The sequence below is a fragment of the Carettochelys insculpta genome, chromosome 3 (genome assembly GCF_033958435.1).
Source record: "Carettochelys insculpta isolate YL-2023 chromosome 3, ASM3395843v1, whole genome shotgun sequence".
Taxonomy (NCBI): Eukaryota; Metazoa; Chordata; order Testudines; family Carettochelyidae; genus Carettochelys; species Carettochelys insculpta.
The window spans coordinates 88,095,389-88,122,849 of record NC_134139.1 but is presented as its reverse complement, the minus strand read 5'-3'; the positions used below and the strand labels follow the sequence as shown (position 1 = coordinate 88,122,849).

Sequence of the window (27,461 nt, the reverse complement as noted above, 5' to 3'; positions counted from 1 at the left end):
GTTGACTTCATCACTGGAATATAATCTTTAATGTCCTCTGTTTTGAGTCTCTGAAACCTCTTTAGCTGTTCAGAGCTTTCCCAAGCTGCAGCAGAATGAAACAGGTCTAATTCACGAGCCTTTTGTTGCTGCTGTTTTTTAGTTTGGCAAGATTATGATTTAGTGTTCTGGTCACAGCATGGGCAACGTTCTGGGAAACATCAGTGGTATTTGGCAGAGTGTCGGGAAATATGTGCAATACTGTCTGCCTTGAGGAAACTCTTCCCGAGAAGCATTAGAATGTTTGTGTGTGGTTCTGTGCTGCCCTGTCCCTCGTGTTTTACTCAGCAGTGAGTGTGAGAGCACTATTCTGACTTCTCAGCTCTTTGCACTGTTTGTGATAGACAAAGTCAGTGCAATGGAGGAGGAAGAAAATACTTAAATGGAGTGCTGCCATTGCTGGCACTCAGCCAGCAATAAGTCTTACTGCAACTGCATGAGTAGACTTTTTGCTGAGGACTGGATAAAATGTGACTTATTATGAAGAAAAGAGAGCATTCTAAAACCGAATTTGACCATCAAGTTTTCTTGTGCTCCCCAGCACATCGGTTGCTTTGAAGTACAATATCTTGTAGAAATTACATTCCTTAATTAAAACCTGTATGGTGCCTTGATAAAGAGGGTGTTGTCTTGCTTGCCTCATTGTGTAGCACATACTGACTCATCTAGAGCTGGCATTCTTTGAGAATTGAGACTGCCTATGCAATATGTCAGCTGGGGAAACTATCCAGGTACTAATAGAAGTGGTTGTAAAAGTAGAGTGATTTCTGAGATGGAGTGACATTCATACCTTCCAACATCCAGGTAGCCTGTAATTTTATTTTTGTTTGCTTTCTTCTCATGTTCACATTAACTAGGCATTGTAACCTGGCCTCTGGTTTGGTTTCAGATGATGACTGTAATTAACTGAATGCTCCTGACCATTGTACGTGGGCGCTCTGAATAGCGGTTAAGGCACTGATGTCCTAACATATGTCCCTGTAGTTAAAATAGCATAAACCTTTAGGCCTTCTTGTCATAAAGGAAGGAAAAAAGAAGCTCTAGAAGAGAGCAAATGTAACATGATAGTTGGTAAGTTTCCACTCTGATTCACATGCTCATTTCCACCCTTAGGGTTTGTAACCAGCCTAGGTTTCCTTTCTTCTCAGAGCTGTTAAAAGGGGAGGCTGTAAAGCTCCCCATGATAGAGCTTGCTGGTATCAGCATCAAAATGTCACACGTCCTAGCTCAGGACTCAGCAACAGAAATAATGAGAAGAGCTGGGTCCCCCCCGCACCTTCAAATTCAGTTTAAAAAAAATCAGTAATTCAAGAGCCACAATACATGTGAATGAGACAGTGCTTCGTAAGTAAGGTCAAACCATAATTTTTGTACCCCCTATTTCAAGGAACAGCCCACACACGGATTTGTATCAGTTAGAAGGTTTGTTACCCCTCATCCTGCAAACCACTCACTCCAAGTTTAACCCCTTCAACCCCAGGATTTAACTGCCTCAGCTGATGTGCTCTGCATGCTGCCACTGCTGCTCCATGGCCCCCACCTCCTGTGCGCAGCTCTGGCAGGGCAGGCTTAGCTGCCTTCCTCCAGCTCTCTGGCAGGCTGACCTTCTTCCCCTGTGTGGAGGGGCTCCCTGCTACAGCTGACTGCACTTAATTTAGATCTTAAATTTTGATCTTAGACTGCACTTAATTTAGAAACCGGGACTGATGGTAGCACAATGACATGCAGCTGGAGGGAAGAAGAGTCATATTAATAGACAATGTGGGGAAAATAATCCAAGATGCCCACCACCAGTCACTGGGGCAATCTTTGGAGGCAGTAAAGCTGAAAGAGACCTTGAGGTGGACAACCAGTGAGCTATCGTGACCTGTGCAGTGACCTTTTCTTGCAGCCACAGAGGCATGGTGTAGCAGGAAAGAGCCCTTTCTGTGTGGCTGTGTTGCAGCTGCACAAGGAGCATCGTGTTCAGCTCTGAGCGTGGCATTACCATGCTGGCGCACACTGGAGGGCAGTTTAAAGACAGCGAATGTGTTCAGAAGGGGCAGAGAATGTTATGGGAAATGAGCCAAGCTCTCTTAAAAGCTGCTTCCTTACAGGGCAGTTGAAATATAAATTTTAAAATATCTGAGGGGTGAAAAAACAGTGATAGAGGAGAGGAATTATTTGTCATGGTACAGAAGCATCACTTGAGGTATTAAGGCAAAAATAAGAAGGTGAGTTCAGACTTAAGATCAGGAAGAAACTCCTGATTACTGAGGGAGGAATCTGGGTTAGTGTCCCAAGGGGCATGATAGAAACTCAGTCACAGGAGGAGCTTTAAAATCAGTGTCATGGGGCAAGCAGGAACAGTCCTTCGCAGACAGCTGGATTGTATGGTTTGTAGGCGGCTCTTAACCTTCTTATGGCATGTCCAGACGTATATTTGTTATAGACAAAGTTCAGATCCTTAAAGGTATTCAGGTGCCTAACTACAAATACCTTTGGGGATCTAGGCCTTACCCAGTAATGGGGCATCAAATATTATACTGATGCTGCTCCTAGAGGTTCCAGGGCTCTCTTGTGCTAAGTGCATGTAAAGACAGAGTGGTGGTTTCTTCCTCAGAGTATACAACCTAAAAAGCAAACAAGGCAGAATAGAGAGGTGGGTTGGAGGATGGGTAACATAAAACGATTTAGCATTGACCAGCTGTAAGCACAGTTCTTCACCAAAAAGTAATAGCTATATAACACAAGAACACTCCTAATCAAAATGTGTAATGCCTTTAAACAGACTGACTACACTGCAGCAATTTTGCATTAGTAAATACAGTACAGTCCCTATTATCCCACCTCTGGTTATCCAACACCATCCCGCTCCCCCAGCCCAGCAGGTGGGTTGCTGTTGAGCTGGAGGAGTGGGGCAATATAGGATAAAACAGAATGTTGGATGACCGGCGTGAGCTAATCACTCCCCACCAACCTGCCCTCTTCCATCCCTGGGCATCTGGAAGCCCATGCCTGGTGGCCTGTTAGCCAGCCCCACCCCATTTTCCAACAGTTCCTGTTCTCTGACCACCTGTCTGTCCAGTTTGTCAAATAATTGGGGTTCTACTCACTACTAAAAATTGCTTGAGCAAGATGATGAATTTGTCTGAAAAATGGGTTAGGCACTCTTGAAAATAAGATGGTTTGTAAGTCACTTAAGCACTTTTGACAATTTTGATTCTGGGTCTGTCTTCCTGACTTTGTTTTAAAATTGCCTTCAAGTGGATTCGTATGTTGTCTTGCACAGTATTTAAGCTTAGCAGCAACATAGGATATCCATGATGTACTAAATTAGTTTTTTGACTTATTGCAGCTCTTATCTTTTAATTTAGGTGACTCATCTTTGAAAAGAAGTTCTAAATCACTTCTTGAGTTCAACACTACAAAACCGTGTTCGCAGCAGAGTGCTCAGCATGTTGTACAAAGCAACATTAACTTCCTTTGTGGGAAGACTCTGGTTAGTCTGTTTTTATTTTTCCTTTTGTCCTTTGTGTAAGTAACTTCCAGTGACCCAAAGAGTTGTGCGTCAGCTCAAAAGCTTGTCTTTCAACAGAAGCTTGGTCTAATAAGAGATTCCGTCGCCCGTCTAGTCTCTAATTTTCAATTACTCAAATATAGCCTATGACTTTTCTGAACTTGCTGTTTGGAAAAAATCTTAAAGGGTACCTCAATTTGTGACCACATAAATATTAAACCAATTATTTGAGACTCTTGTTAGTCCATATTTCCTCTGAATACGTATTATCAGGTCATGGGACTTGATAACAGCTATCTTGGGTCATATTAATGTTTTGCTAGGGCTAGTCAATGACTTTTCTTTTTAAAAAAAAAAAAAGCCTTCAAATGAACTGTAGTATAGTATTTTTACAAATTATGTAATAAAGTGATATATTTATAAAAGTCTGCATTGTACAGAGCACCTGAAAGCTCCTTAAGTGTCAGATGTAATATCAAGGAATGTGACCAATTTCTGTTCTTATGAACCAATATATGGCTCTCAAACCAATGTTTAGGTTTGCTTTAAAATAAAATTTTATAGTGTTCTGATAACTGCTAGAAGTCAGAAGTATTGCATTGGTCAGAAAACCTATTTAGGTCTCCAACTAATCTTTCTTGGGACAGCTTCATGTTAGGTTTTTTAAACTTTATTACAAATGTAAAATTCTAATTGAAAAGGTTTTGCTACTTCATGTCTGTAGAGTCTCGCCTCTCAAACTTACTAGGTGACGTGATCAGAGCTTGGAGTTCTGTAGATATTTATACATAGGAGCCAAATGCTTCAGGAAGTGTACTGTTAATGATAACATTACACACCTTTTTTGAAAGCAAGACTTAGAATATTGCATGGAGGGCGGCGAGTGCATGAGTTTTTTAAAAGCTTCACATTTCACTTGTGACAAATTGAAGACATGGTGTACGTGCAAGCTGAGAGATCATTTCTCCCTTTATACACTAATTTTCCAGTGTCAAGGGAATCTTCTAAACTGCTGTTGGCAAACTAAGAACCATTGTGGCCAGGGCATGACTTAGCTAGACAGTTTGCATGTTTAGGTCGTCACCAACTCTTTAACAAAACAATCTCCTATTATTGGCAAAACTTTTTTTTTTAGCCAGTAGCTTGACAAGGATGTGTGCATCCCCTGGAGCATGATGGGTACTAATGTAGACAGGGTGTAGAGATCCCTTACTATTTCGTTTCCATCCCTCCGGAAATGGGAAACCACCTCTCTGTGATATTCATAGGTGTAGATGTAGTTTCTGAGTGTGAAGTACTGTCCAGTGTTAAACGATTCTTGATGTAATACACTGACTTAGTAAGCTGCGGTTATTGCATTGTTAAACCATGCATGAACAGCTTGAATCTGAACCAGGCCTATCAAAGGTAGTTTTTCCTTTGCAGGAGAGATCCCTTGTTGGTATATGGTTGGAGGCGAGATTAGTTCCTCTGGCCTTAATTGCTAATTGGTTTGTAGGATAAATGGCAGCCAGAAATCACTGTGGATGTGAAGGTAAGAAGACACATGAAAAATGCATAGTCTTCCTAAAATGTAAATTATAGGGACCAGAGACCCGCTTTTCACAGTTGCTGAGCACCTGTTGTCGCTGCTGACTTCCGTTGAAGTCATGGGTGCTCAGCCTTTCTGAAAATCAAGTCCCCAGTTTGGGCCTATAATATATATAGCATAAATTATACTTACTGGAAATGAGGCATTGCTTTGGAGGGCTTATGTACGCAGCATGGAGGGCACAACAAGGACTTTACTGTTCTTTGGCAGTGTGCCTGCCCTTTCTTATCTCTTTCCTTGGTAATGACAACTACTATCTAGGACATTCTTGAATAAAATTAAATCAAAATTTAAAGCACAGTTAAACTGAAACTTAACTATTGATTTCATGATTGTTTTATGCAGGGAACCCCAGAATTTGTAACAGCAACTGAGTGTGTGCACTACTTTGAATGGAGGACTTTCATTGCTTGCAAGAAAGATACATTTAAAGCTAAGGAAGAGGTAATATTGACCATGCATTGCAGTTTTGAACTGCTTTAGAAGGAATAGAATAGTAGGTTAAATTATTCCTTTTTCTATTAGTCTTAATGTAGAACTTTGGCACAAATGGCAATTTAAACTTCACACAACTTTGTTCATATAATTAATGAAAATCAACCTTTTAAAATTATGAATATCCTGTGAGAACTAATTCTTTAACAGGTTGAGTAGTAAATGAAGATCAGAATATTTACGTAACATGTGACTGTAACTGTTCTTTTGCTTTTGGCATCTCTGCACCACAAAGCTAGTGAAGTATTTTCAGTATTTGTTGCTTGTGCAATAGCTAGCATTATCCACATTTAGCCTTCTGTGGGTACTTCAGTGTTTTGCTTTTCTTACAGAATTTTTACTCTTGGCAACCATTTCTAATGCTAGATAGTATAAAAAAACATTTGTCTTTAGAAAAATATTTCACTTTATCTGTCTCTAGTGCTATAAGGACCAAATATGAAATTTAACTAACACATTTAACTTTCTAGGTACCATGCTATGTTTTTGATGGTGACTTAAAGAAACATGACTTGAATCCACTTATCAAGATTTCAGGAGGCTACTTGGTGGATGATTCCGATGACGATTCCTTGTATATCAACATCTGTAGAGACATAGGTCTGAACATCTGTGTACAGCATGTATCTAAGTTGTGTGAATTATGGCAGCTCTTGCTAATGCTGTTTAGTAAAGGCTGTCTTGTTTTATTTCCTGTTTAAAACCAGCTTTTGGGGGTTCAGATCTAGCCATGTATTTTTTTTAAAGGCAGCCTTCCCTAGAGCAGTACAGGGGGTCCTTGTTGTAAGTCGGGTTATGTTCCTGAATAATGCAACTTATAGTGAAAAGACTTGTAAAGGGGAATTAATATCCATATGGAGTAATGTAATTAGCTTGATACGTTCCTCACACACAGTTCACACGTGGTATGTATAATGTACCTATAACCGACAAAACTATATATATAAATAATTAGTAAATAATGAGGGAAAAGGGTAAGCCAGCCCCCCCAGCCACTCCTCTATGCCTTCAGGGCTCACTTCCAGGGCCCCTGCACTACAGCGCCTGCTGCCCAGCTGCCACAAACCTACTCAGTGTTCCTGGCTTTTGGTCCCTCAGCCCTGAAATGACATAAGTGGGGATCAGTGCAACTTCTAATGAATCAGCTTTCCTGAATTAATGTCGTGTATGCGAAAGGACTTGCAGCGAAGTGACTTAAGAGAACTCCTATATTCTAGACCTGTTGAGCTATTGGACAGAATCGTCCTTTTGGAGGGTAAAAGGCATGTCTTGAAATAGTCATCCAGGATGTGGTTCCTGAGACTGACAACGAAGGCATTGGCTGTGGCTGATCTCTTGTTGCTGTCCTCTGTCCAGTGAGAACTAGATAGAGATCACCAATTCATGGTTTTTATGCTTGAGCAATAGCTACTAATGGTTGCTCAATGTGGGCTCCAAGTCAGCCAAGCATTTAAGAGCATAGTTAACTGTTGAACACAGGAATCCTATTGCAAAAGTGTTGCTAAAGTTTAAATATTTAAATGGTTGGCTGCTTTGATACTTAATTTTGGCCAGTTGTAGGGAGAGTGGAAGCAATGTAAGCAATTGTAATAATGGAGAAATTTCTTCACAGTTGAATTTTGTACATAAATGTTGAACATCTCTGGTTCAGCAACATCCATAAACCATCATGATTTTAATTAGCTGGATGGCTACTTGTCATGGGTGGGGCCAAATTTCCTGCAATCCCATAAAATTTTACAGCAATGAGCCCTGATTCTCTGTATTCTGGGTGTCTGTTGAGTGATAATTTACCACTAAATGTTTTAAGAGCCAGGTAAGCAGTGGAAGTGTTGGTAATGCTGCTAGGTTATATTTACCTCCCATGATTGAGCAAATTCTCTGGTTCAGCACCGGTAAAATCCGAAGGGTGCTGGACCAGAGTTTCAGCTGTACTAGGTAAATTTTCTGCCTTGTATTGCTGTTGCATTTTTAACCATATGCTAGTCTTTGTTTTTATTAGTAGACACATGTATAAACTATCCACAGAAAGTAAGCCAAATCAGACTGTTTCAAATCGTCTTGGTCTGAAAGATAGCACTGGAAGTTTGTATTTCAGGTTTTTGCATTTGTTTAACAGTGTGCTTATCACCATGATATTTGAGTGGCTTTCTCTAGAACGCTGTTGCTCAATGACCAGTCCATCTCTGAGATCTCCCTGATGGTTGAAGAAGGCAGCAATGTGGTTACAGATATCCAAAGGTTGAGAAACCCTGCCTTGGAACCTTCAGATGAAATTAATGCCTGCAAATTGTCGAATTCCCCCATTTCTTTTTGGCTTTTATTATGTACAATTGTCCCTGTAGTGGAAGGTGAACACTCATAAATGAATATTGCGCACCTCATAGGCAGAGCCTTAAAAAGCAAGAATAACTCCTCTCCACAGTTGCATGTAATTTGACACATCCAATTATGAGGTCTTTAGATCTTAAACTTTTGGGGTTTTCTGTGTAATGCTTGAGGGTTTTTTAGTCCAGTTTTTTTCCATCAGTGTGCAAAAACTTTTATGTATGGAATTTTATATTAGTTTTAATTATTCTGGAAGTTGAATCCCTTTATTTAGCATGGTAGACTTGACTGAACTAGAAGTGGTGGTGTAGGCCACCTTTGAAGTAACCTATAAAAGACTAGGTAAAATGCTATTTAAAAATTGCACAATTGGCTTTTCACATCTAGAATACTGTACAGGGGTAGATGGAAAAAGCTATTACAATGAGAATTTGAAGTTCCCAGCCTCAGGTTTTTTTAGGTAAACGAAGACCTCTTTTCAGCAAGAGATAGTGGAAGAGCGCATTTTCTCTTTCATGGCTTCAAATACTTCAGCAATCTTTTTTGCGAACTGTAGCTTACCAAAAATTAAGACCACTTGAGCTCAAGTTGCACTTCTAAAAACTTAAGTCCAAGTATTTTAAAAGCCCCCTCAAATTTATGAGGTGCAAATTGGGGTAGATTGAAAATTGTCTAATGTAGATAAATTGCACTGAAAATGGGCCTATATTAACTTTTTTTTTCTTACCGCTACAACAAAAACTTCATTTGGGTGATATATCTGGCATTCTCTTACTAGGAAGCTCAAGTAGTGAAACCAGAAGCTGCCCTGCTGGTAGTGCTGCATGCTTGTTACGTGGAGGCCATGCTTTTGATGTTGGCCGTCCTCGAGAACAGCTGAAACTGCTTGACGAAGACAGGTACTTTTGGTGGCACTTTTAAATATGTGAAAACCTTGTGTGAATATTTGTAAGGGTTCCCTTTTGTGTTTCTGAACAAAACCATTTATTCGTTATTTGACTGATAAATACACCTGTGTTTCATTGCAATGAGTATTGTATATACAGTAGGGTCTTGACATTTGAGTGCCCCATTCACAAATCTAATTATTTGCGGGTGGCCTTGCTTCCCTGGGGCTCCAGGGCCGGGAGTGCCAGCAGCTTCCTCAGGGCTCTGCCCCCACCCCCCCCCACGTTTGTGAAAATAACATGCACAGGGGTTCTGAACACAGAATTCTTGTGAATGTTGAGACCCTACTGTATTTTAACATTTAATTACAAAAGAGAGAGAAAATTGGAAGGTGTCTTTTTGTAGGTAAGGATGAGATTGGTTTTTAATCTATTATTGTCGTAATGTAAAGGCTCTAATCCTATATTTTTGACCCATATAGAGCGCTTTGGAAGATGAAGCCAACTACTTTTTCCAGTTTAAACTATCAGGTGGCATTTGGTGATCAACTGCCCCAAACAACGGACATTGGAATAGCTGGAATTAGAACTTGGTTCTAATTCCAGTTGTTCCAATGACCTGCTGTATGTCATAGGAAAATCCATTTGGACTTGGTCTCACTTGTATGTAGCAGTTTTAAAAACAAAACTCTCACAGGCACGTTACCAGGATTGAAGTTGAATGCTGCCATTATGCATTTGCATTAGCTGCCTCTTGACTTCTGGGAATAGTAAAGACGTTAGCCGTGACCCTAACTTGTCTAGCATCTGCCAGCTTGAGACCCCTTCTCTCCTTGTGTGACATTGCCACAGCTAAATCAGTAGAGGCTCTAAGTTTCCTTCATGTTCAGTGGAGAATAGTGCCGGAAGGATGTTTTCCACAGGGGCTCCTCAACTTTGGAATTAATTGGTCAAAAATGGCCCAGTTTTGAGGGAGGAAGAGGTCGGGAGGGTGTGGTTGCGACTGAATTTTTATGGTAACATAGGGGATGACATGTTAATTTGAACACTAGGCTCTTTTATGGCCCCTTTTGAGCTTGCGCTAGATTCTTAATGCGCATGGGAAGCACCGCGTACCTGTCCGTTCTTACAGCATTACCACCTTGATTGACATTCTGCCAAATGCAGGGCCCTCGTAGGGCTGCAGGGCAAACCAGATCACTGAGTGAGACTAGGGGAAGGGGAACCAAACTGTATTGAAGCCAGTTAAACAACTCAAATGGTAATATTAAGGCCAATCATTTATGAGCTTGAATAAATGATTTTAGCTTTTCTACACAGTCTTAATTCAGTCTCTGTATGGATATGCCTTACCATACAGTCTTTAATAAGGTTATAGCCTGTTTTCTTTCCATGGGCTCCTTAACTCATTCAGTATAAGCTGGACCTGCTTAGGAAATAAGAGCTGGGCAACATATGAAGCATTTGTAGTACCCCTGCTTCCTTTGTGCAGAACTTGGAAGGCATACAGTGAAATGAGGCAGAGGATGCTCTCCTGGAAAACTAGTTTCTATCCCTGCATCTGCCACAGAGCTCCTATGTGATGCTAGGCAAGTCTCTTAAACCAGACTGTTTTGCAGGTGGCCATTTGTAGTGCAGTGCATACTGCCTGGGAGCTCAGCTGGAGATTTTGGGGTCTGACTCGCAGGAGTGCTGAGCACTCGGCGGCATCATGGGAGCTGTGCTGTGAACACAATACTACATAGTGCTAAGTACTCTGAAAAATCAAGTGCTGGGTGCCCAGTTTGAGACTCTTAAAATTAGTGGATGCTGCCTATTTAACACCTCTCCCCCTCCCAGGGTAGCTCAGTTACATTTGGAGAAATGCTCCCTGACTTCACAGGGGCTTTGTGGAGATAAATTGCTTGTGAAGCACTTGATCTGTAATAATGAGAAACTACTCATTTCTTTGTGGGTTTTTGTAATTTTGCATTCAGATCATGACTTGAGCAATATCAGTAAATTGGATGATCAGAGTCCACACCTACAAATGAGGGGAAAAATGAATAGCTCCTCATTAAGCGAACACTGTCCACTCTGTAGTAAATCAGAGGTTCTCTGGTGGGGGGAAATAGTTTGAGAATGTGTAATTAGTGATAGTATTATAATGCATACACACAAGGGGATAGATTAAAGTTGAGCCAGCACTAGGCTGGGAGTGGTGGGGGGGTGAGACCCATCCTTTCAGTGGGGGTGTGTTTTTTTTTTTTTTTTTTTTTTTTTTTTGAGTGGCATGCTGACCCCAGAAGAATGGGGAGACCAGGGAATCTTGGGTCCCCATTCAACTGAAGAAGGAAGTGATCTCTAGTGGGCACAGATCCCCTTATCGCCCTATCTTGGCTGCTTCTAGTCCCAGTGTTCCTGGTCCAGATGTCAGACTCCCTCTTCCATTTCCCCTATTCCTTGCCCAGTCTGCCTTCTTTCTCTGCTTCCCAGCCTTCCTCCTTCCCTGGACTTTGTCCAATCTGGTTTGCCCTTCCTTGCCAGCATCCCCTCCTGTGCCCTGATATTGCTCTTGTCCTCTCTGTATCTGAGTCTGGTGCCTTTCTCCTTCAGGCTGCCTGGGCTCTAGCAAAGACACTGAGAGCACCCAACAGTCTTCTGGTGTCTGGTCTGTCCCTGTCCCACAGCAGTCTGGAGTGCTAGTTGTGGGAAAGTGCTGTTAGATTGTAGATTTGAGAAGGTTCAGAGGGATGGAAACTGGGGAATTCGGGGGTGAGTTTCTATCCTCTCCCTGCCAAGCACGTGCGAACATCCTTTTCAGAAACTTACACTTGGGTCAAATTTTGAGTGGATTTTCATGGGACCAGCAAAAGGCACATTCCTCCTCACACTAAAGCTGCCCCTACCAAACTTCAGGTTTGTGCTCAAGCTTGTAAGCAAAACACTTGCAAGAACTTTGTCTCACATGTTCAATGTAGCATTCCCTCAGCTTTGATCTTGGAAAAGGCTGAGCTGTTTGGGATACAACTTTCCAGGAGTTACCAGTGTTGAGTAGGCACCCAATATGAAAGTTTTCAGACAAAATTGTTACCATTTGGTAAAGTCTTATAAGCAACTGAAAACTGGGTCTCGCATGAGAAGTGCCAGGCTACCTGAGTGAGTAGTGCTGTCAGCTCTGCCTTTTATAGTTTTGGGATAAGCCAAAGATGGGGGGAGTAAGACAACTAATAATAAAAAAAAGGCAGAAGCCCTTCTCCCTATGCTCCTTTGTGAGATCCCTTTTAAAGATAGAACACAATATTTTTAAAATGCTTCTCCCAATGTCTCTGGGTGAATTGCAAGTATCTTATTTTTCTAGTCTTTAAAGTGCTACTTGACTTCTTTTTGTTTTTTATCTTATCCCTGTATTTTATAGCTGTCTCCCCTGTGTAATGCCCTCAGCATTTATTTATAGTTGAATTATTTTCCTGTCTTCCAATTTGTTTGCTTTTTGTTGTTGTTAGGCTTGTACTGAGTTATGAGAGAACATACAGTGAAGAAGAGAAGCCAGATTTCTGCTTTGGGCATAATCCAGCAGTGACTATTACTTTTGTGTGCCCATCAAAGAGGAGAGAACAGGTAACTACAGTTGTAGACTGCTAATTATCATTCTCCATTAATGTCTCTGGTTTACTGGAAGCAGAAGCCTAGTATGTGCCTGCCTGTCAGGGTCAGGAAGCTTATTAATGTTCCAGATGATCAGCTGTGAAGTATTAATACTCCGGTATCTGCCTTTTTTTAAAATGAACTATTTTCAGAGATACTACTGCAACTAGGAATACGCATTAGAGAAAAGGTGGGTAAGCTCCCAACTGTGTGTAACTTTGAAATCTTCTCTTTCTCTGAAAGAAGTTTGTCCAGTAAAAGATATTACCTTAGCCACTTTTTGTCTCTCTGATACCCTGGGACTAACGTCTTCAGGCTGTCTCTTAAAGAATCCCTCCTTGCTTTGGATGCCAGTAGATCTCTTCTGGAGGCAGGTTTTTTGAGATCATTAGGGCCTAGTGCTGGAAAGTAAATGGGAATCCCTCTCTAGGGTGGAGTGTTATTAGCCAGCAGACCTTCTTGCTGTGAGATAAGTGCTGATACTCAGCCTAATTTGTGTGAGGTGCTTATATTCTTTGGTCTGTGTAATTTGAGCCCATATAAATCTACACCCATCCCTTCTGCTTCCCAAGTGTCAGACGCATGTTTTAAATTGTCCACTTCTAACACACAAGGATGATTCTGCTTTAGATGTCCCATCTGACATAATTGAATATTAGGCAAGAACTGAGAACTTGAACATGTTTGGCAACATTCATTTGTACCAGCTCGTGTAAGACCCTGTGATCTTGGCAGCAAGACACTCATTTAAAAACAGGAAGAAATGAAATTGCTTACATTTCTTCTGTATAATCTGTCATGTATGTACATCTTGGACTGGCTTCATTCTAGCCTATTGTCCTAGGTTGCTTTCTATACCTCAGCCTGATTAAAACAGCTTGATCGAAATAAAGAGTTTTTTCCCTAGCATTTTATAACTTGCCGCATTGACATAACTGTCATGATACAGGCAGGTTCACTAGTTCCACCTCTGTGTGTGTGTGTGTGTGTAAAAACATTAACTGGGAAGCAAAACCATTGAATACAGACCTAGCTTGGGAGAAATATTTTCATTCCTATCTTTAGAACATAAGAACATAAGAATGGCCATACTGGGTCAGACCAAAGGTCCATCAAGCCCAGCATCCCATCTGCCGACGGTGGCCAATGCCAGGTGCCCCAGAGAAGGAGAACAGAAGACAAGTGATTTATCTCCTGCCATCCATCTCCTGCCCTTGTTATGAAGGCTAGGGCACCATACTTTATCCCTGGCTAATAGCCATTTATGGACCTGACCTGCAAAAATTTATCAAGCTCTTTTTTAAACCCTAATAGAGTCCTGGCCTTCACAGCCTCCTCGGGCAAGGAGTTCCACAGGTTGACTGTGCGCTGTGTGAAGAAAAATTTCCTTTTATTAGTTTTGAACCTACTACCCATCAATTTCATTTGGTGTCCCCTAGTTCTTGTATTATGGGAAAAGGTAAATAATTTTTCTATATTCACTTTCTCCACACCATTCATGATTTTATATACCTCTATCATATCGCCCCTCAATCGCCTCTTTTCCAAACTGAAAAGTCCCAGTCTCTCTAGCCTCTCCCCATATGGGACCCTTTCCAAGCCCATAATCATCTTAGTCGCCCTTTTCTGAACCTTTTCTAATGCCAATATATCTTTTTTGAGGTGAGGAGACCACATCTGCACGCAGTACTCGAGATGTGGGCGTACCATAGTTTTATATAGGGGAAGTATGATATCTTTTGTCTTATTATCGATCCCTTTTTTAATAATTCCTAACATCCTATTTGCCTTACTAACTGCCGCTGCACACTGCGTGGATGTCTTCAGAGAACTATCCACTATAACTCCAAGATCCCTTTCCTGATCTGTCGTAGCTAAATTTGACCCCATCATGTAGTACGTGTAATTTGGGTTATTTTTTCCAACATGCATTACCTTACACTTACCCACATTAAATTTCATTTGCCATTTTGCTGCCCAATCACTCAGTTTGCTGAGATCTCCTTGTAGTTCTTCACAATCCCTTTTGCTTTTGACTGTCCTGAACAACTTGGTGTCATCTGCAAACTTTGCCACCTCACTGCTTACCTCATTTTCTAGATCATTGATGAACAAGTTGAACAGGATCGGTCCCAGGACTGAGCCTTGGGGAACACCACTAGTTACCCCCCTCCATTGTGAAAATTTACCATTTATTCCAACCCTTTGTTTTCTGTCTTTTAACCAATTTCCGATCCATGAAAGGACCTTTCCTCCTATCCCATGACCACCTAATTTACATAAAAGCCTTTGGTGTGGGACCGTGTCAAAGGCTTTCTGGAAATCTAGGTATATTATGTCCACTGGGTGCCCCTTGTCCGCATGTTTATTAACCCCTTCAAAGAATTCTAATAGATTAGACAGACACGACTTCCCTCTGCAGAAACCATGCTGACTTTTGCCCAACAATTCGTGCTCTTCTATGTGCCTTGCAATTTTACTCTTTACTAGTGTTTCTACTAATTTACCTGGTACTGATGTTAAACTTATCGGTCTATAATTGCCAGGATCTCCTCTAGAGCCTTTTTTAAATATTGGTGTTATATTGGCCGTCTTCCAGTCATTTGGTACCAAAGTGGATTTAAAGGATAGGTTACAAACCACTGTTAATAACTCCGCAATTTCACATTTGAGTTCTTTCAGAACCCTTGGGTGAATGCCATCTGGTCCTGGAGACTTGTTACTATTCAGCTTATCAATTAATTCCAAAACCTCCTCTAATGTCACTTCAATCTGAGTGAGTTCCTCAGATTTGTCGCCTAAAAAGGCTGGCTCAGATTTAGGAACCTCTGTAACATCTTCAGCCGTGAAGACTGAAGCAAAGAAATCATTTAATCGCTCCGCAATGGCACTGTCTTCCTTGATCGCTCCTTTTATATCTTTATCATCCAAGGGCCCCACTGCTTTTTTAGCAGGCTTCCTGCTTCTAATGTATTTAAAAAACATTTTACTATTGTTTTTTGAATTTTTGGCTAGCTGTTCCTCAAACTCTTTTTTGGCTTTTCTTACTACATTATGACAGTTAATTTGGGAGTGTTTATGTTCCTTTCTATTTTCCTCACTAGGATTTGACTTCCACTTTTTAAAAGCTGCCCTTTTCTCTCTCACTGCCTTTTTAACATGGCTGTTTAGCCATGGTGGTTCTTTGTTAGGTCTCTTACTGTGTTTTTTTTATTTGGGGTATACATTTAAGTTGGGCCTCTAGTATGGTGTCTTTAAACAGTTTCCATGCAGCTTCCAGGGATTTTAGTTTAATTACTCTACCTTTTAGTTTCTGTTTAACTAGCTTCCTCATTTTAGTGTAATTCCCCTTTTTGAAATTAAATGCCAGAGTGTTTGACCGCTGCGGTGTTCTTCCCAACACAGGAATATTAAAAGTTATTATATTGTGGTCACTATTTCCAAGCGGTCCAGTAACAGTTACCTCTTGGACCAGATCCTGCGTTCCAGTTAAGACTAGATCGAGAACCGACTCTCCCCTTGTGGGTTCCTGTACTAGCTGCTCCAAGAAGCAGTCATTTAAGGCATCAAGAAATTTAATCTCTGAATCCCGTCCTGAGGTGACATGCACCCAATCAATATGGGGATAATTGAAATCTCCTATTATTACTGTGTTTTTTATTTTGATAGCCTCTCTAATCTCCCTTAACATTTCAGCATCACTATCACTGTCCTGGTTAGGTGGTCGGTAATATATTCCTAATGCCATATTCATATTAGAGAAATGAATTGTTATCCATAATGATTCTATGGAACATTTTGATTCCTTTAGGATTTTTACTTCATTTGATTCTATATTATCCTTCACATATAGTACCACTCCGCCACCCGCACGACCTGTTCTGTCTTTCCGATATAATTTATATCCCGGTATGATAGTGTCCCACTGATTGTCCTCATTCCACCATGTTTCTGAGATGCCTATTATGTCAACTTCCTCCTTTGATATGAGGTACTCCAGTTCACCCATCTTATTAGACAGACTCCTAGCATTAGTGTAAAAGCATGTTAGAAAACTACCACTATTTATATGTCCGCCTTTCACAGACACGGTGGATTTTTTTATGCATGATTGTTTTACATCTGATCTTGCCCATATATTATTTCCCACGTTCCCTATCTGACTAACTTCTAGGGAATCCCTGTCTATGGAGCCTCGTGTAAGAGAAGTCTCCGTCCGATCCAGGTGCTCCCCCGCACCAATCGGCTTTCCCCCACCTCTTAGTTTAAAAACTGCTCTATGTCCTTTTTAATGCTTATAGCACATTCAAAATGAAAGTGGTCTGTTTCCATGATCATATTTTCCTTCTGATTATTAAGTCATCATAAGGAGTTAAGTCTGCTTGTTGAATTAAGTTCATTATCAGGAGGTTCGGGTTGAACCTGCCTAGTCCAGCACCCTTGGGGCCTAACTGGTCCTGAGCCAGGGAATTTGACAGACCAGGGGAGGTCAATGCTAGCCCCTCTGCTTCCACTAATTGTGGGGGTTCTGCGCCGGTGGCAGCAGAGGGGCTAGCACTGATGGCGTGGGAATGGGGGAAGGTGCGGGGGAGGGCGGGGGGGAAATGGACTGGGCAGCTATAGAGTCCTGTCACTGTGGGGCTACGTAGCCATGAGCCGCTTCTGAACAACAGTCCCCGCTCCCGCTCTCTTCCCTCTCTGCCTGAGCTGGAGCACCCCAAATGAGCTATATGTGATTCTGTGGAAGCCCTGGGAGAGCAGGGGAGGAGTTGCTGAGGGTGGGACCCCTAGTTTTTTTTCCCCAGGACTGTTCCAATCCCAGAGCACCCATGGATGTTGATGGTCAAGACGGCTCTGGATTAGAGGTTGAATCTTTGCTAATATTCTGGTAGAGTAAGTAAATTTCCCAGAAGTTTTTAACCGGACAGTGTGATGCTGGAGGGAGGCAAGAGGTCAAACAGTAAAAGCCATTGACAAAATACCTCTTCCCCGCCCCCCTGCCCCCTTTTTTTTAAGGGGTGGGTGAGGGAAGAGAGGGGAAGTACTATGTAACTGTCTTATAGACACACTTGTCTGCATGGAATCATAGAATACTAGGACTGGAAAGGATCTCGACAGGTCATAGAGTCCAGCCTCCTACCCTCATGGCAGGACTAAGTACTGTCTAGACCATCCCTGATAGACGTTTATCTAACCTGTTCTCGAATAACTCCAGAGATGGAGATTCCAAAACCTCCCTCAGCCATTTATTCCAGTGTTTGACCACCCTGACAGTTAGGAACTCTTCCCTAATAGCCAACCTAAACCTCCCCTGCTGCAGTTCAAGCCCATTGCTTTTTTTGTTCTAGGATCAGAGGCCAAGAAGAACAAGTTATCTCCCTCCTCCTTATGACACCCTTTTAGATACATGAAAACCGCTATTATATCCACCCTCAGTATTCTCTTTTCCAAACTAAACAAGCCCAGTTCTTTCAGCCTTCCTTCATAGGTCGTGTTCTCTAGACCTTTGATCTTTCTTGTTCTTTTCTGGACCCTTTCCAATTTCTCCATCTTTCTTGAAATGCATTACCCAGAACTGGACACAATACTCCAACTGAGGCCTAACTAGTGCAGAGCACAGTAGAAGAGTGACTCCTTGTGTCTTACTCACAAAACATGGGTTAATGTATCCCAGAGTCATGTTTGCTTTTTTTGCAACGGCGTCACACTGACTCATATTTAACTTGTGGTCCACTATAACCCCATGATCCCTTTCTGCCTTACTCCTTCCTAGACAGTCACTTCCGATTCTGTATGTGCGAAACTGATTGTTCCTTCCCAAGTGGAGCACTTTGCATTTGTCTTTATTAAACTTTGTCGTGTTTACCTGAGACCAATTCTCCAATCTTGTCCAGATCGTTTTGGATTTTGACCCTATCCTCCAAAGCAGTTGCAACCCCTCCCAGCTTGGTATCCTCTGCAAACTTAAGTGTGCTCTCTATGCCAATATCTAAACCATTGAAGATATTGAACAGAGCCAGTCCCACAACAGACCCCTGCAGAAAGGCACTTGTTATACCTTTCCAGCAGGATTGAGAACCATTAATAACTACTGAGTATGGTTATCCACCCAGTTTTGCACCCACCTTATAGTAGCCCCATGTAAGTTGTATTTGCCTAGTTTTATTGAAAAGAATATCATGCAAGAACATATCAAATGCTTTATTAAAGTCTAGGTATACCACATCCACAGTTTCTCCCTTATCAGCAAGGCTTGTTATCCTATCAGAGCGATGAGATTGGTTTGACGTGATTTGTTCTTTACAAATCCATGCTGGCTGTTCCCTATCACCTTACCACCTTCCAAGTGCTTGCAGATTTCCTTAATTACTTGCTCTATCTTTCCTGGCACAGAAGTTAAACTGATGCGTCTATAGTTTCCTGTGTTGCTGTTCTTCCCCTTTTTATAGATGGGAATTATATTTGCCTTTTTCCAGTCTTCTGGAATCTGTCCTGTCTCCCATGATTTTCAAAAGATGATAGAGGAGGTATCTGAAACTAGCTATCAGTTCCTTGAGTATTCTAAGATGTATTTCATCAGGCCCTGGTGACTTGCAGACATCTAACTTTTCTAAGTGATTTTTAATGTTCTTTTTTTTATTTTATCTTCTAACCCTACCCCTTTCCCACCAGCATTCACTATGTTAGGTATTCCTTCTGACTTCTCGGTGAAGACCAAAACAAAGAAGTCATTAAACATCTCTGCCATCCAAGTTTCCTGTTACTGTTTCTCCCTCCTCACTGAGCAATGGCCCTACCCTGTCCCTGGTCTTCCTCTTGTTTCTAATGTATTTTAAGTTGTCGTCTTGTTTCCCTTTATGCCTGTAGCTAGTTTGAGCTCATTTTGTGCCTTTGCCTTTCTAATCTTGCCCCTGCATTCCTGTGCTGTTTGCCTGTATTCATCCTTTGTAATTTGTCTTTGTTTCCATTTTTATGATTTCTTTATTTTGAGATCATGCAAGATCTCCTGGTTAAGCCAAGGCGGTCTTTTGCCATATTTTCTCTTTCCTACGCAGGGGAATAGCTTGCTTTTGGGCCCTTAATAATGTCCCTTTGAAAAACTGCCAACTTTCCTCAATCTTGCTTCCCATGGGACCTTACCAACCAGCTCTGAGTTTACCAAAATCCATTGTCTCTATTTTGCTGTTTTCCCTACTACCCTTCCTTAAAATTGAGCTCTGATTCTTCCTCGAGTGTCCCCGTGGGTGCTCCACGATAGGTGTCGGGCTCGTCCCGGCGCCGCAGATTGGAAACTTTCCAGCAGTTTCTGCCGGACCGCGCGTGTGCCGGCACGCGCCGCTCCCTTGCGCATCCCCGGCCACGTGCGCGATCCGGTCCCCGCCAGTTCCTTCTTAACGGCCATCGGCTGCAGACGGAATCCGCTCAGGCTGTGGCCAGAGTCGGCGTAGTTAGAGTTTTTAGTTAGATTGTTGGTTTCTTGCAAAATAAATAAATAAAAATAATATGTAGAAAGCTTTAGTAAAAGAGAGGGAGGAGCGGAGACAATGCGGGGACGTGAAGGCCAGTAGGCCTCCTGCTGCGGCAGGCTGGGGTCCGTGAGAGGGGAACAGGCACAGAGACAGTGCTAAGTACCCTATTAACAGCTCAAAAGAGTCACCGCGATGTCCTCTTCAGGATTCAAAAAATGAGTCCTGCCGTGAAGCTATGCCGGCCTCCGATGGGCATAGTCAATGCATTAGGTGCCTGGGGGAATCACACGTTACCCAGAAGTGTTCCTTTTGTGCAAAGCTCACAGCCAGAGCCAGAAAGGACAGAGACATGCAGCTGAAAATGCTGTTGTTTGATAAGGCCCTCCAGCCAGACGTGCCGGAGAGGCCTCAGTCGGAGAGACCCACAGGGCTCCATAAAAGGAAGGCAACGTCCCTCACCCCCTCGGTGCAGAAACGGAGGAAGCTTTCTCCAGCCCGATCCCTGCCGGTGGCCACAGCGAGCGGGACGGGCGTAGCACACAGCCCCCAGCCACAGTCACAAACAAGCGGCAGCGCATGCGGCAGAGGCTGAGCCTCGGATGATTAAACAGCCAGCACGCACAGCCTTCAGAGTGGTGGCCAGGCAAGCGCCAGAACCAGCAGCACCGCCGCAAGTGGCACAGATCCCCGCGGTGCCAACGGTGCAGGGCCAACAGGCACGCAACCTGCAGGCACCGGAGGAGGCTATCCGCGTGGCACCTCAGCTAAGCGTGCCGAGTGCGGCGCTGACAGCAGGGCCGAGATCCCCGGCACAGGAGGGGAAAGGCAGCAGCAAAAACCCGGCACCACAGCCCTTCCCCGGACAGGGCTGCTTTCAACAAGCCCTCCCCTTATGCTGCGCACACCAACCAGAAGACATGGGTCTCCCCCAGCCTACCCAGAGCCTCCTTCTCCGTTCCTCCAACCAGCGTCACTGTGGCTCAGGCCACCTTCGCCTTTTCTGGGATTTGACCCTCTGGAGTACTATCACAAACCAGTTTCACCATTGTCTCAGTCATCGAGAAGATCTCGCTCTCCCAGGCATAGGGGGTATGCACCTCGAGAGTGGTCCAGGTCTCCATCCCAGGAACCGTGCCCGTGCTGGCATAGACACCATGCTGGGCATAGACACCACAGGCATACAGCCAGGGGCAGGTCCCCCCCGACTGTCCAATATCCCCGTGGGCACTCACGGACGGGGACGGAAACACAGTTGTCTCGGGGGGAGTTGATTTTGAAACCCCGAGATTTTGCCTCGCAAGCCTCTAGCGAGAGCGTGTACCACTGACAGCAGGACCCTGAGAGTTCGAAGGAGGCTTACCCTAGTGGTTCCTCCTTGTCCTCCCCCGACGAGGCTACGGCCCCCAGGGATGTTGCTCCCCCGGACGACCTCAAACAGTTTCAGGAGCTGTTTAAAAGGGTGGCTTTCACGCAAGGCATCCAAACAGCAGAGGTGCAGGAGAAGCACCACAAGCTCCTCAAAAACCTGAGACCTCCGGCCTCATCCAAAATCGCTATCCCGCTCGACGAAGCAATCATGGAGTCTGCTACCACCATATGGCAGACCCCGGCTTCCGCTCCACCTATAAACAAGAGAGCGGATAAATACTTCGTCCTGGCGAAGGGCATGGAGTTCCTGTTTAGTCACCCACAACCAAATTCACTGGTGGTAGAATAGTCTCAGCAGAGATCGAAGACTTCCCAGTACAAAGCGGGGGGCACAGACAGAGATGCCAAGAAGCTAGAGCTATTCAGCAGAAAGGTATACTCCTCCTCCACCCTGCTGCTGAGAGTGGCAAATTATGCAGCACATCTAGCGAACCATAATTTCGACAATTACTCCAGGCTTACTTCTCTCATGGATTCGCTTCCGGAAGATAAGAAGCCGGTGCTGAAGGCCATTGTGCAAGAGGGTTATGCAGATTCGAGGACGGGAGTCCAGATCGCCCTGGACATAGCTGACACGGCGGCACGCTCAACGGCTATGGCAGTGGTCATGCGCAGGGAATCCTGGCTGCAGACATTGGGTATCCTGAGGGATCTGCAGGCAAAAATTGCTGATCTCCCCTTTGACACGCAGAAGTTGTTTGCAGAGTCAACTGATTCGGTCTTTCAATCCAGTAAGGACTCAAGAGCTACACTCAGAACCCTGGGTATTTCTACCCCTCCATACAGAAGGAAAAAGTATTACCCTCAACAAAGGCGATACCTGTACCAATCTCAGCGTGCTCAGTACCAACGGGGTTATGACCAAGGGCGACATCAACAGCAGCAACAGTATAGAACTCCTAGGCAACATTCCCAACCGGGCCTGCCCCGAGGATGCACGGCTGTAAGGCAACAAGTTTGACGGACAGGTCGAGGGCAGCACCGTTACTACCATTGCGCAATACCATCCCCAACTAATGTTCCATCATCGCCTCCGACCGTTCCACTCACAATGGCAAAAGATCACCACAGACAAATGGGTACTGGAGATCATAGCCACGGGTTACGCGATCCCCTTCCAGTTGCTCCCACCGCCAAAACCTCTGCCCAGGCCTCATCTCAGGGATGCTTCCCACGAGGCAAAACTCAAGCAGGAGGTGGACCATCTTATGGTCATAGGGGCGGTGGAAAGAGTACCGGAGCGACTCCAGGGGAAAGGGTTTTATTCACGATACTTCCTCACAGAGAAGAAAACAGGAGGCTGGAGGCCCATCTTAGATCTTCGAGACCTCAACCGGTACTTGCGCAAACAGCGTTTTTGGATGATCACAGTTGGCTCTATACTCACGGCACTGGACGATGGAGGTTGGTTTGCAGCCCTTGACTTACAAGATGCGTAGTTTCATATAACGATCCACCCAGCACACAGATGCTTTCTCCGTTTTATGGTCGGCAAAGAACATTTCCAATACAAGGTCCTGCCATTCAGCCTCTCCTCGGCCCCCAGAATCTTTACCAAAACCCTGGCAGTGGTGTCAGCCTACCTGCACAGACAGGGGGTATTTATATTCCCATATCTGGACAACTGCCTACTGAAAGAGGCCTCGAAGGCAGAGGTACTACACATGATACGCGTAACAGCAAACACGTTTTCTTTGCTGGGCCTGGTCATCAACCTCGCGAAGTCAAAGACCGACCCCACACAAGACAGAGTTCATAGGGGCATGTATAAACTCTATTACAGCAAGGGTCTATCTACCCGACTCCCGCTTTCGCGCCATCGGTTCCCTGGTGCAAGTCATTACATACAGCCCCACGGTGCCGGTCTTAACGTGCTTGCAGCTGCTAGGCCACTTGGCAGCGGCAACGTTTGTGGTACAGAACGCCAGATTGCATATGCGCAGCCTGCAACGTTGGCTGGCGAGCGTCTAGAAGCCAGCGTTCCACACTGTCCACAGGGTGGTGTCACCCACGATAGAGGTGCGCAGATCCCTGCAATGGTGGGTAAACCCCAAGAACATGCTAACAGGGGTACCCTTTCACCAACCACAAATCTCTATTTTTCTTACTACCGACACTTCCCACATAGGGTGGGGAGCACGCATCGGCGACAAGGTAATGTAAGGACTGTGGTCGCCTATGGAACAGTCACTGCATATAAATATACTGGAGCTCAGAGCAGTGTTCAACGCCTGCAAACACTTTCGAGACCACATACAAGGCAAAGTAGTTGGGATCAATACAGACAATACCTCCACCATGTTGTATATAAATCGACAAGGAAGAGCTCGATCCCGTGCCCTATGTGTGGAAGCAGTCCGGCTGTGGAACTGGTGCATCGCCAACAATATAACATTGAAGGCCTCGTACTTACCAGGAGCTCACAACGTGAAGGCAGACCAGCTGAGCAGGCGCTTTGCACTCACACACGAATGGCAGATCTGCTATGACTGATCTTTCATACATGGGGGTTTCCCCGGATAGACTTGTTTGCCACCCAGCACAACAAGAAGTGCCCCCAGTACTGCTCCAGGGCAGGACTGGGGCGGGGGTCATTGGGGGACGCATTCGCGATTTCATGGAAGGGCCCCCTGCTTTATGCGTTTCCCCCCACAGTGCTCATCCACAAAGTCTTGCAGAAAGCCAGGAGGGAGAGAGCCTGCATGATCCTAGTAGTCCCAACGTGGGATCGACAGCAATGGTTGCCCTTGCTTCTGCGCATGTCGGACCGCCCACGCTTCCCCTTCCGGCGGCGCCGGGCCTGCTCACACAGGCCCGGGGGTCCATAGTGCATCCACACCCTCAAGGCCTGCGCCTACAAGCATGGTTAATCCATGGCTCAGCTTACTAGAGAGTACATGTACGGAGGGAGTACAACAAGTCCTGGAGAGTAGCCGAAGGACCTCTACCAGGAAGACTTACAAGCAGAAATGGACTCGATTCACTGCATGGTGTTCTGCCAAGCAATTAGCTCCCCTTGATATGCCTATACCCGTAATGCTAGAATACTTACTGGACCTCAAAAGAGGCGGGCTCTCCCTATCCTCGCTGAAGGTCCACCTCGCCACTATATTTGCTTTTTGGCATGAAGAGGAAGGGCCCACGGTGTTTGCCCATCCTATTGTTACCAGGGTCCTGAAGGGGCTGGTAAACCTGTACCCCCCCTCGGAAGCCTCTTCCACCATCGTGGAACTTAGACATAGCGCTCAGCACGCTAACAGGCCCACCCTTTGAACCCTTAGCCACAGTTCCCCTACGTCTCCTTACGATAAAAACAACCTTCCTCCTTGCAATCACGTCAGCTCGCAGGGTGAGCGAGCTCGCAGCAGTCATGGCAACGCCGCCCTGCACAGTATCCTCAAAGGAGGCGGTAACCTTACGGCTGCACCCAGCCTTTGTTCCGGAAGTTTCTTCAGAGTTCCACCTTAACGAACCTATAGTTTTTACCCTCGTTTTACCCGAAGCCTCACAGCTCCAGCAAGGAGGCACGCCTACATCTCCTGGATGTGAGGAGGGCGTTGGCCTTCTACATAGACAGAACTAAGTCCTTCCGGAAAATGGACAGATTCCTAGTCTCTCTCGCTCCCAGGTCAAAAGGAGAAGGTCTCTCTTCGCAGAGAATCTCAAAGCACATTGTGTCCTGCATAAAGATGTGCTACGAACTTCGAAAGACTCCTTTACTGGCCCCGCCTAGGGCTCACGCCACCAGGGCGGTGGCGGCATCAACAGCCTTTTTCAAGGGCATCGCGTTAAGACATCTGTAGAGTGGCGACCTGGTCTTCCTATGACACCTTCGCCAAGCATTATGCCCTACACCGGGTTTTCCAAGAGGATACCCGCCTCTTGACAGCGGTCCTTTTCGGGGGCAAGCTGCACATAAACAGATTACCCACCTCCTTACTTGGGTTACTGCTGGGTAGTCACCTGTCGTGGAGCACCAACGGGGACACTCAAGGAAGAAAGAAGTTACTCACCGTAGTAATGGTGGTTCTTCGAGATGTGTCCCCGTGGGTGCTCCACCACCCGCCCATCCTCCCCGCTTCGGATCTCTTGTTTAGTCTTTTTCAGGAGCATTCGAGGCGGTTGGTCAAGGAACTGGCGGGGACCAGATCGTGCACGTAACCGGGGGTGCGCAAGGGAGCGGCGCGCACCGGCGCATGCGCAGTCCGGCAGAAACTGCCGGGAAGATCCGATCTGCGGCGCCGGGGCGAGCCTGACACCTATCGTGGAGCACCCACGGGGACACGTCTCGAAGAACCATCGTTACTACGGTGAGTAACTTCTCTTTTCATGATCACTTTCACCCAAGCTGTCTTTCACTTTCAAATTCTCAGTCGGTTCCTCCCTATTTGTTAAAATTAAATTTAGGACAACTTCCCCCGGTAGCTTTTTCAACCTTCTGAAATAAAAAGTTGTCTCCAATGCAGTCCAAGATCTTACAGGATAGTCTGTGCTCTGCTGTTAGTTTCCCAACATATATCTGGATAACTGAAGTCCCCCATCACCACCAAATCCTGGGCCCTGGATGATTGTTTGTTGGAAAAAAAAAAAGCCCCATTCACCTCTTCCCCCTGGGTAGGTGGCCTGTAGTAGACTCAAGCAGGACATCCCCCCCCCCTTGTTTTTAACCCCTTTTAGCCTAACCCAGAGAGACTCAGCACACCCATTTCCTATGTCCATCTCCACCTTAGTCCAAGTGTGTACATTAATATATAATCCAACACCACCTCCCTTTTTCCCCTGTCTATCCCTCTTGAGCAGGCTGTACCCTTCCATAGCAACATTCCAATTGTGTGTATTATCCCATCAAGTTTCTGTGATGCCAACAGTGTCATAGTTGTATTTATTTATTAGCACTTCCATTTCTTCCTGTTTATTACCCATACTTCTTGCATTTCTATATAGGCATCTAAGATACTGATTTCATCTTGCTTCCCAGTTTTGCCCTGACCCTCCTTTTACTCTGCCATTATAGCCCGTGCTTCCTCCCACCTCCTAGGTCTCCGTGTTCTCTACTTACCTGTGGACTTTGCTCCGCTGTCCCTGTTGAACATAGTTTGAAGCCCTCCTCGCTAGGTTAGCCATCTGTCTATTCATTTGAACTTCTTGTCCCCTGTTAATAAATACTAGTCTGTGCATATGAGATGCAGTTGTACTCCTGGCTCTGATACTGTCTCATGTTGGGTAAAAGTCAGTTTGTCAGCTGGAATTGATTTCAGTCTCTCCCAAGGTGTTGATGATTAAAAGGCTTTGAAGGAAGCTGTTATGTTTTTGAAGCTGTGGAAGGTCTGTTGGCATTAGCTGCATTGTCAACTCTGAATAGAGACAGTTCATTCTTATTCTTAGAATTTGTTGTATCAGTCAGTAACCTTTCAAGGAATGTAGTCTTTTCAGGAACTTTTTGTTCTAGACACACAAAAGACCAATATTTTGAAATCAAGTGTGTAAGCTAGGTACCAAGAAACTTAGAAATCTAAATAAGCTAAATGTGGATCTAGTGGCCTATTGTAAGCATGTGTAGATTTTAAAAAAAGTGTGCAACAAAGATATTGTACACACATTTTATATTAAGTATACAAATCAAGATGACAAACTTGTGCAATTTGCAGAATTTTTATTCTTTACACTTAAATTCCCCTCAAATTTCCAAAAATGTGGTCTGTTTGCTGGAAACATGACGTTCACATAAATGGGAGGCTAGTAGGGTGGGTGTGTTAGTACATTAGCCTTCCATCTCAGTTCCTGTGTCCAGTAAAACTTCTTTGGTAAACTTTTTTATTTACAACTTGAATTGTGTTCACTTCCACGTTAGCGCACAGGCCCTAAACTCACTGCCAAGCTCAACTGCCGGTATGAAATTGAATGGGTCACTGAGTATGCCTGTCACAGAGATTACTTGGAAAGTAAAAACTGTAGTCTGACCAACGAACAGCATGATGTCTCCATTGACTTGACACCACTCACTCAGCTACCAGGTAAATTTTTTATTTTTCTTTAACAGAGAAGGGAGTGAATTCCATAGACCACACTTAGATATTAGGATGGCTTCCTGTATGGAG

The 27,461-nt window shown here is 44.4% G+C and overlaps 1 protein-coding gene across 1 annotated transcript in view; it reads left to right on the top strand.

Annotated features, from left to right (window-relative positions):
* Positions 1-27,461, top strand: part of IGF2R (insulin like growth factor 2 receptor) — a 113,445-nt gene that overhangs the window by 21,396 nt on the left and 64,588 nt on the right. The window contains exons 3-8 of the mRNA XM_074990287.1: positions 3,396-3,520; positions 5,475-5,573; positions 6,095-6,224; positions 8,731-8,851; positions 12,325-12,439; positions 27,215-27,377. Coding sequence (XP_074846388.1) covers positions 3,396-3,520; positions 5,475-5,573; positions 6,095-6,224; positions 8,731-8,851; positions 12,325-12,439; positions 27,215-27,377 — 753 coding nt within the window. The remainder of the gene's footprint in view (positions 1-3,395; positions 3,521-5,474; positions 5,574-6,094; positions 6,225-8,730; positions 8,852-12,324; positions 12,440-27,214; positions 27,378-27,461) is intronic.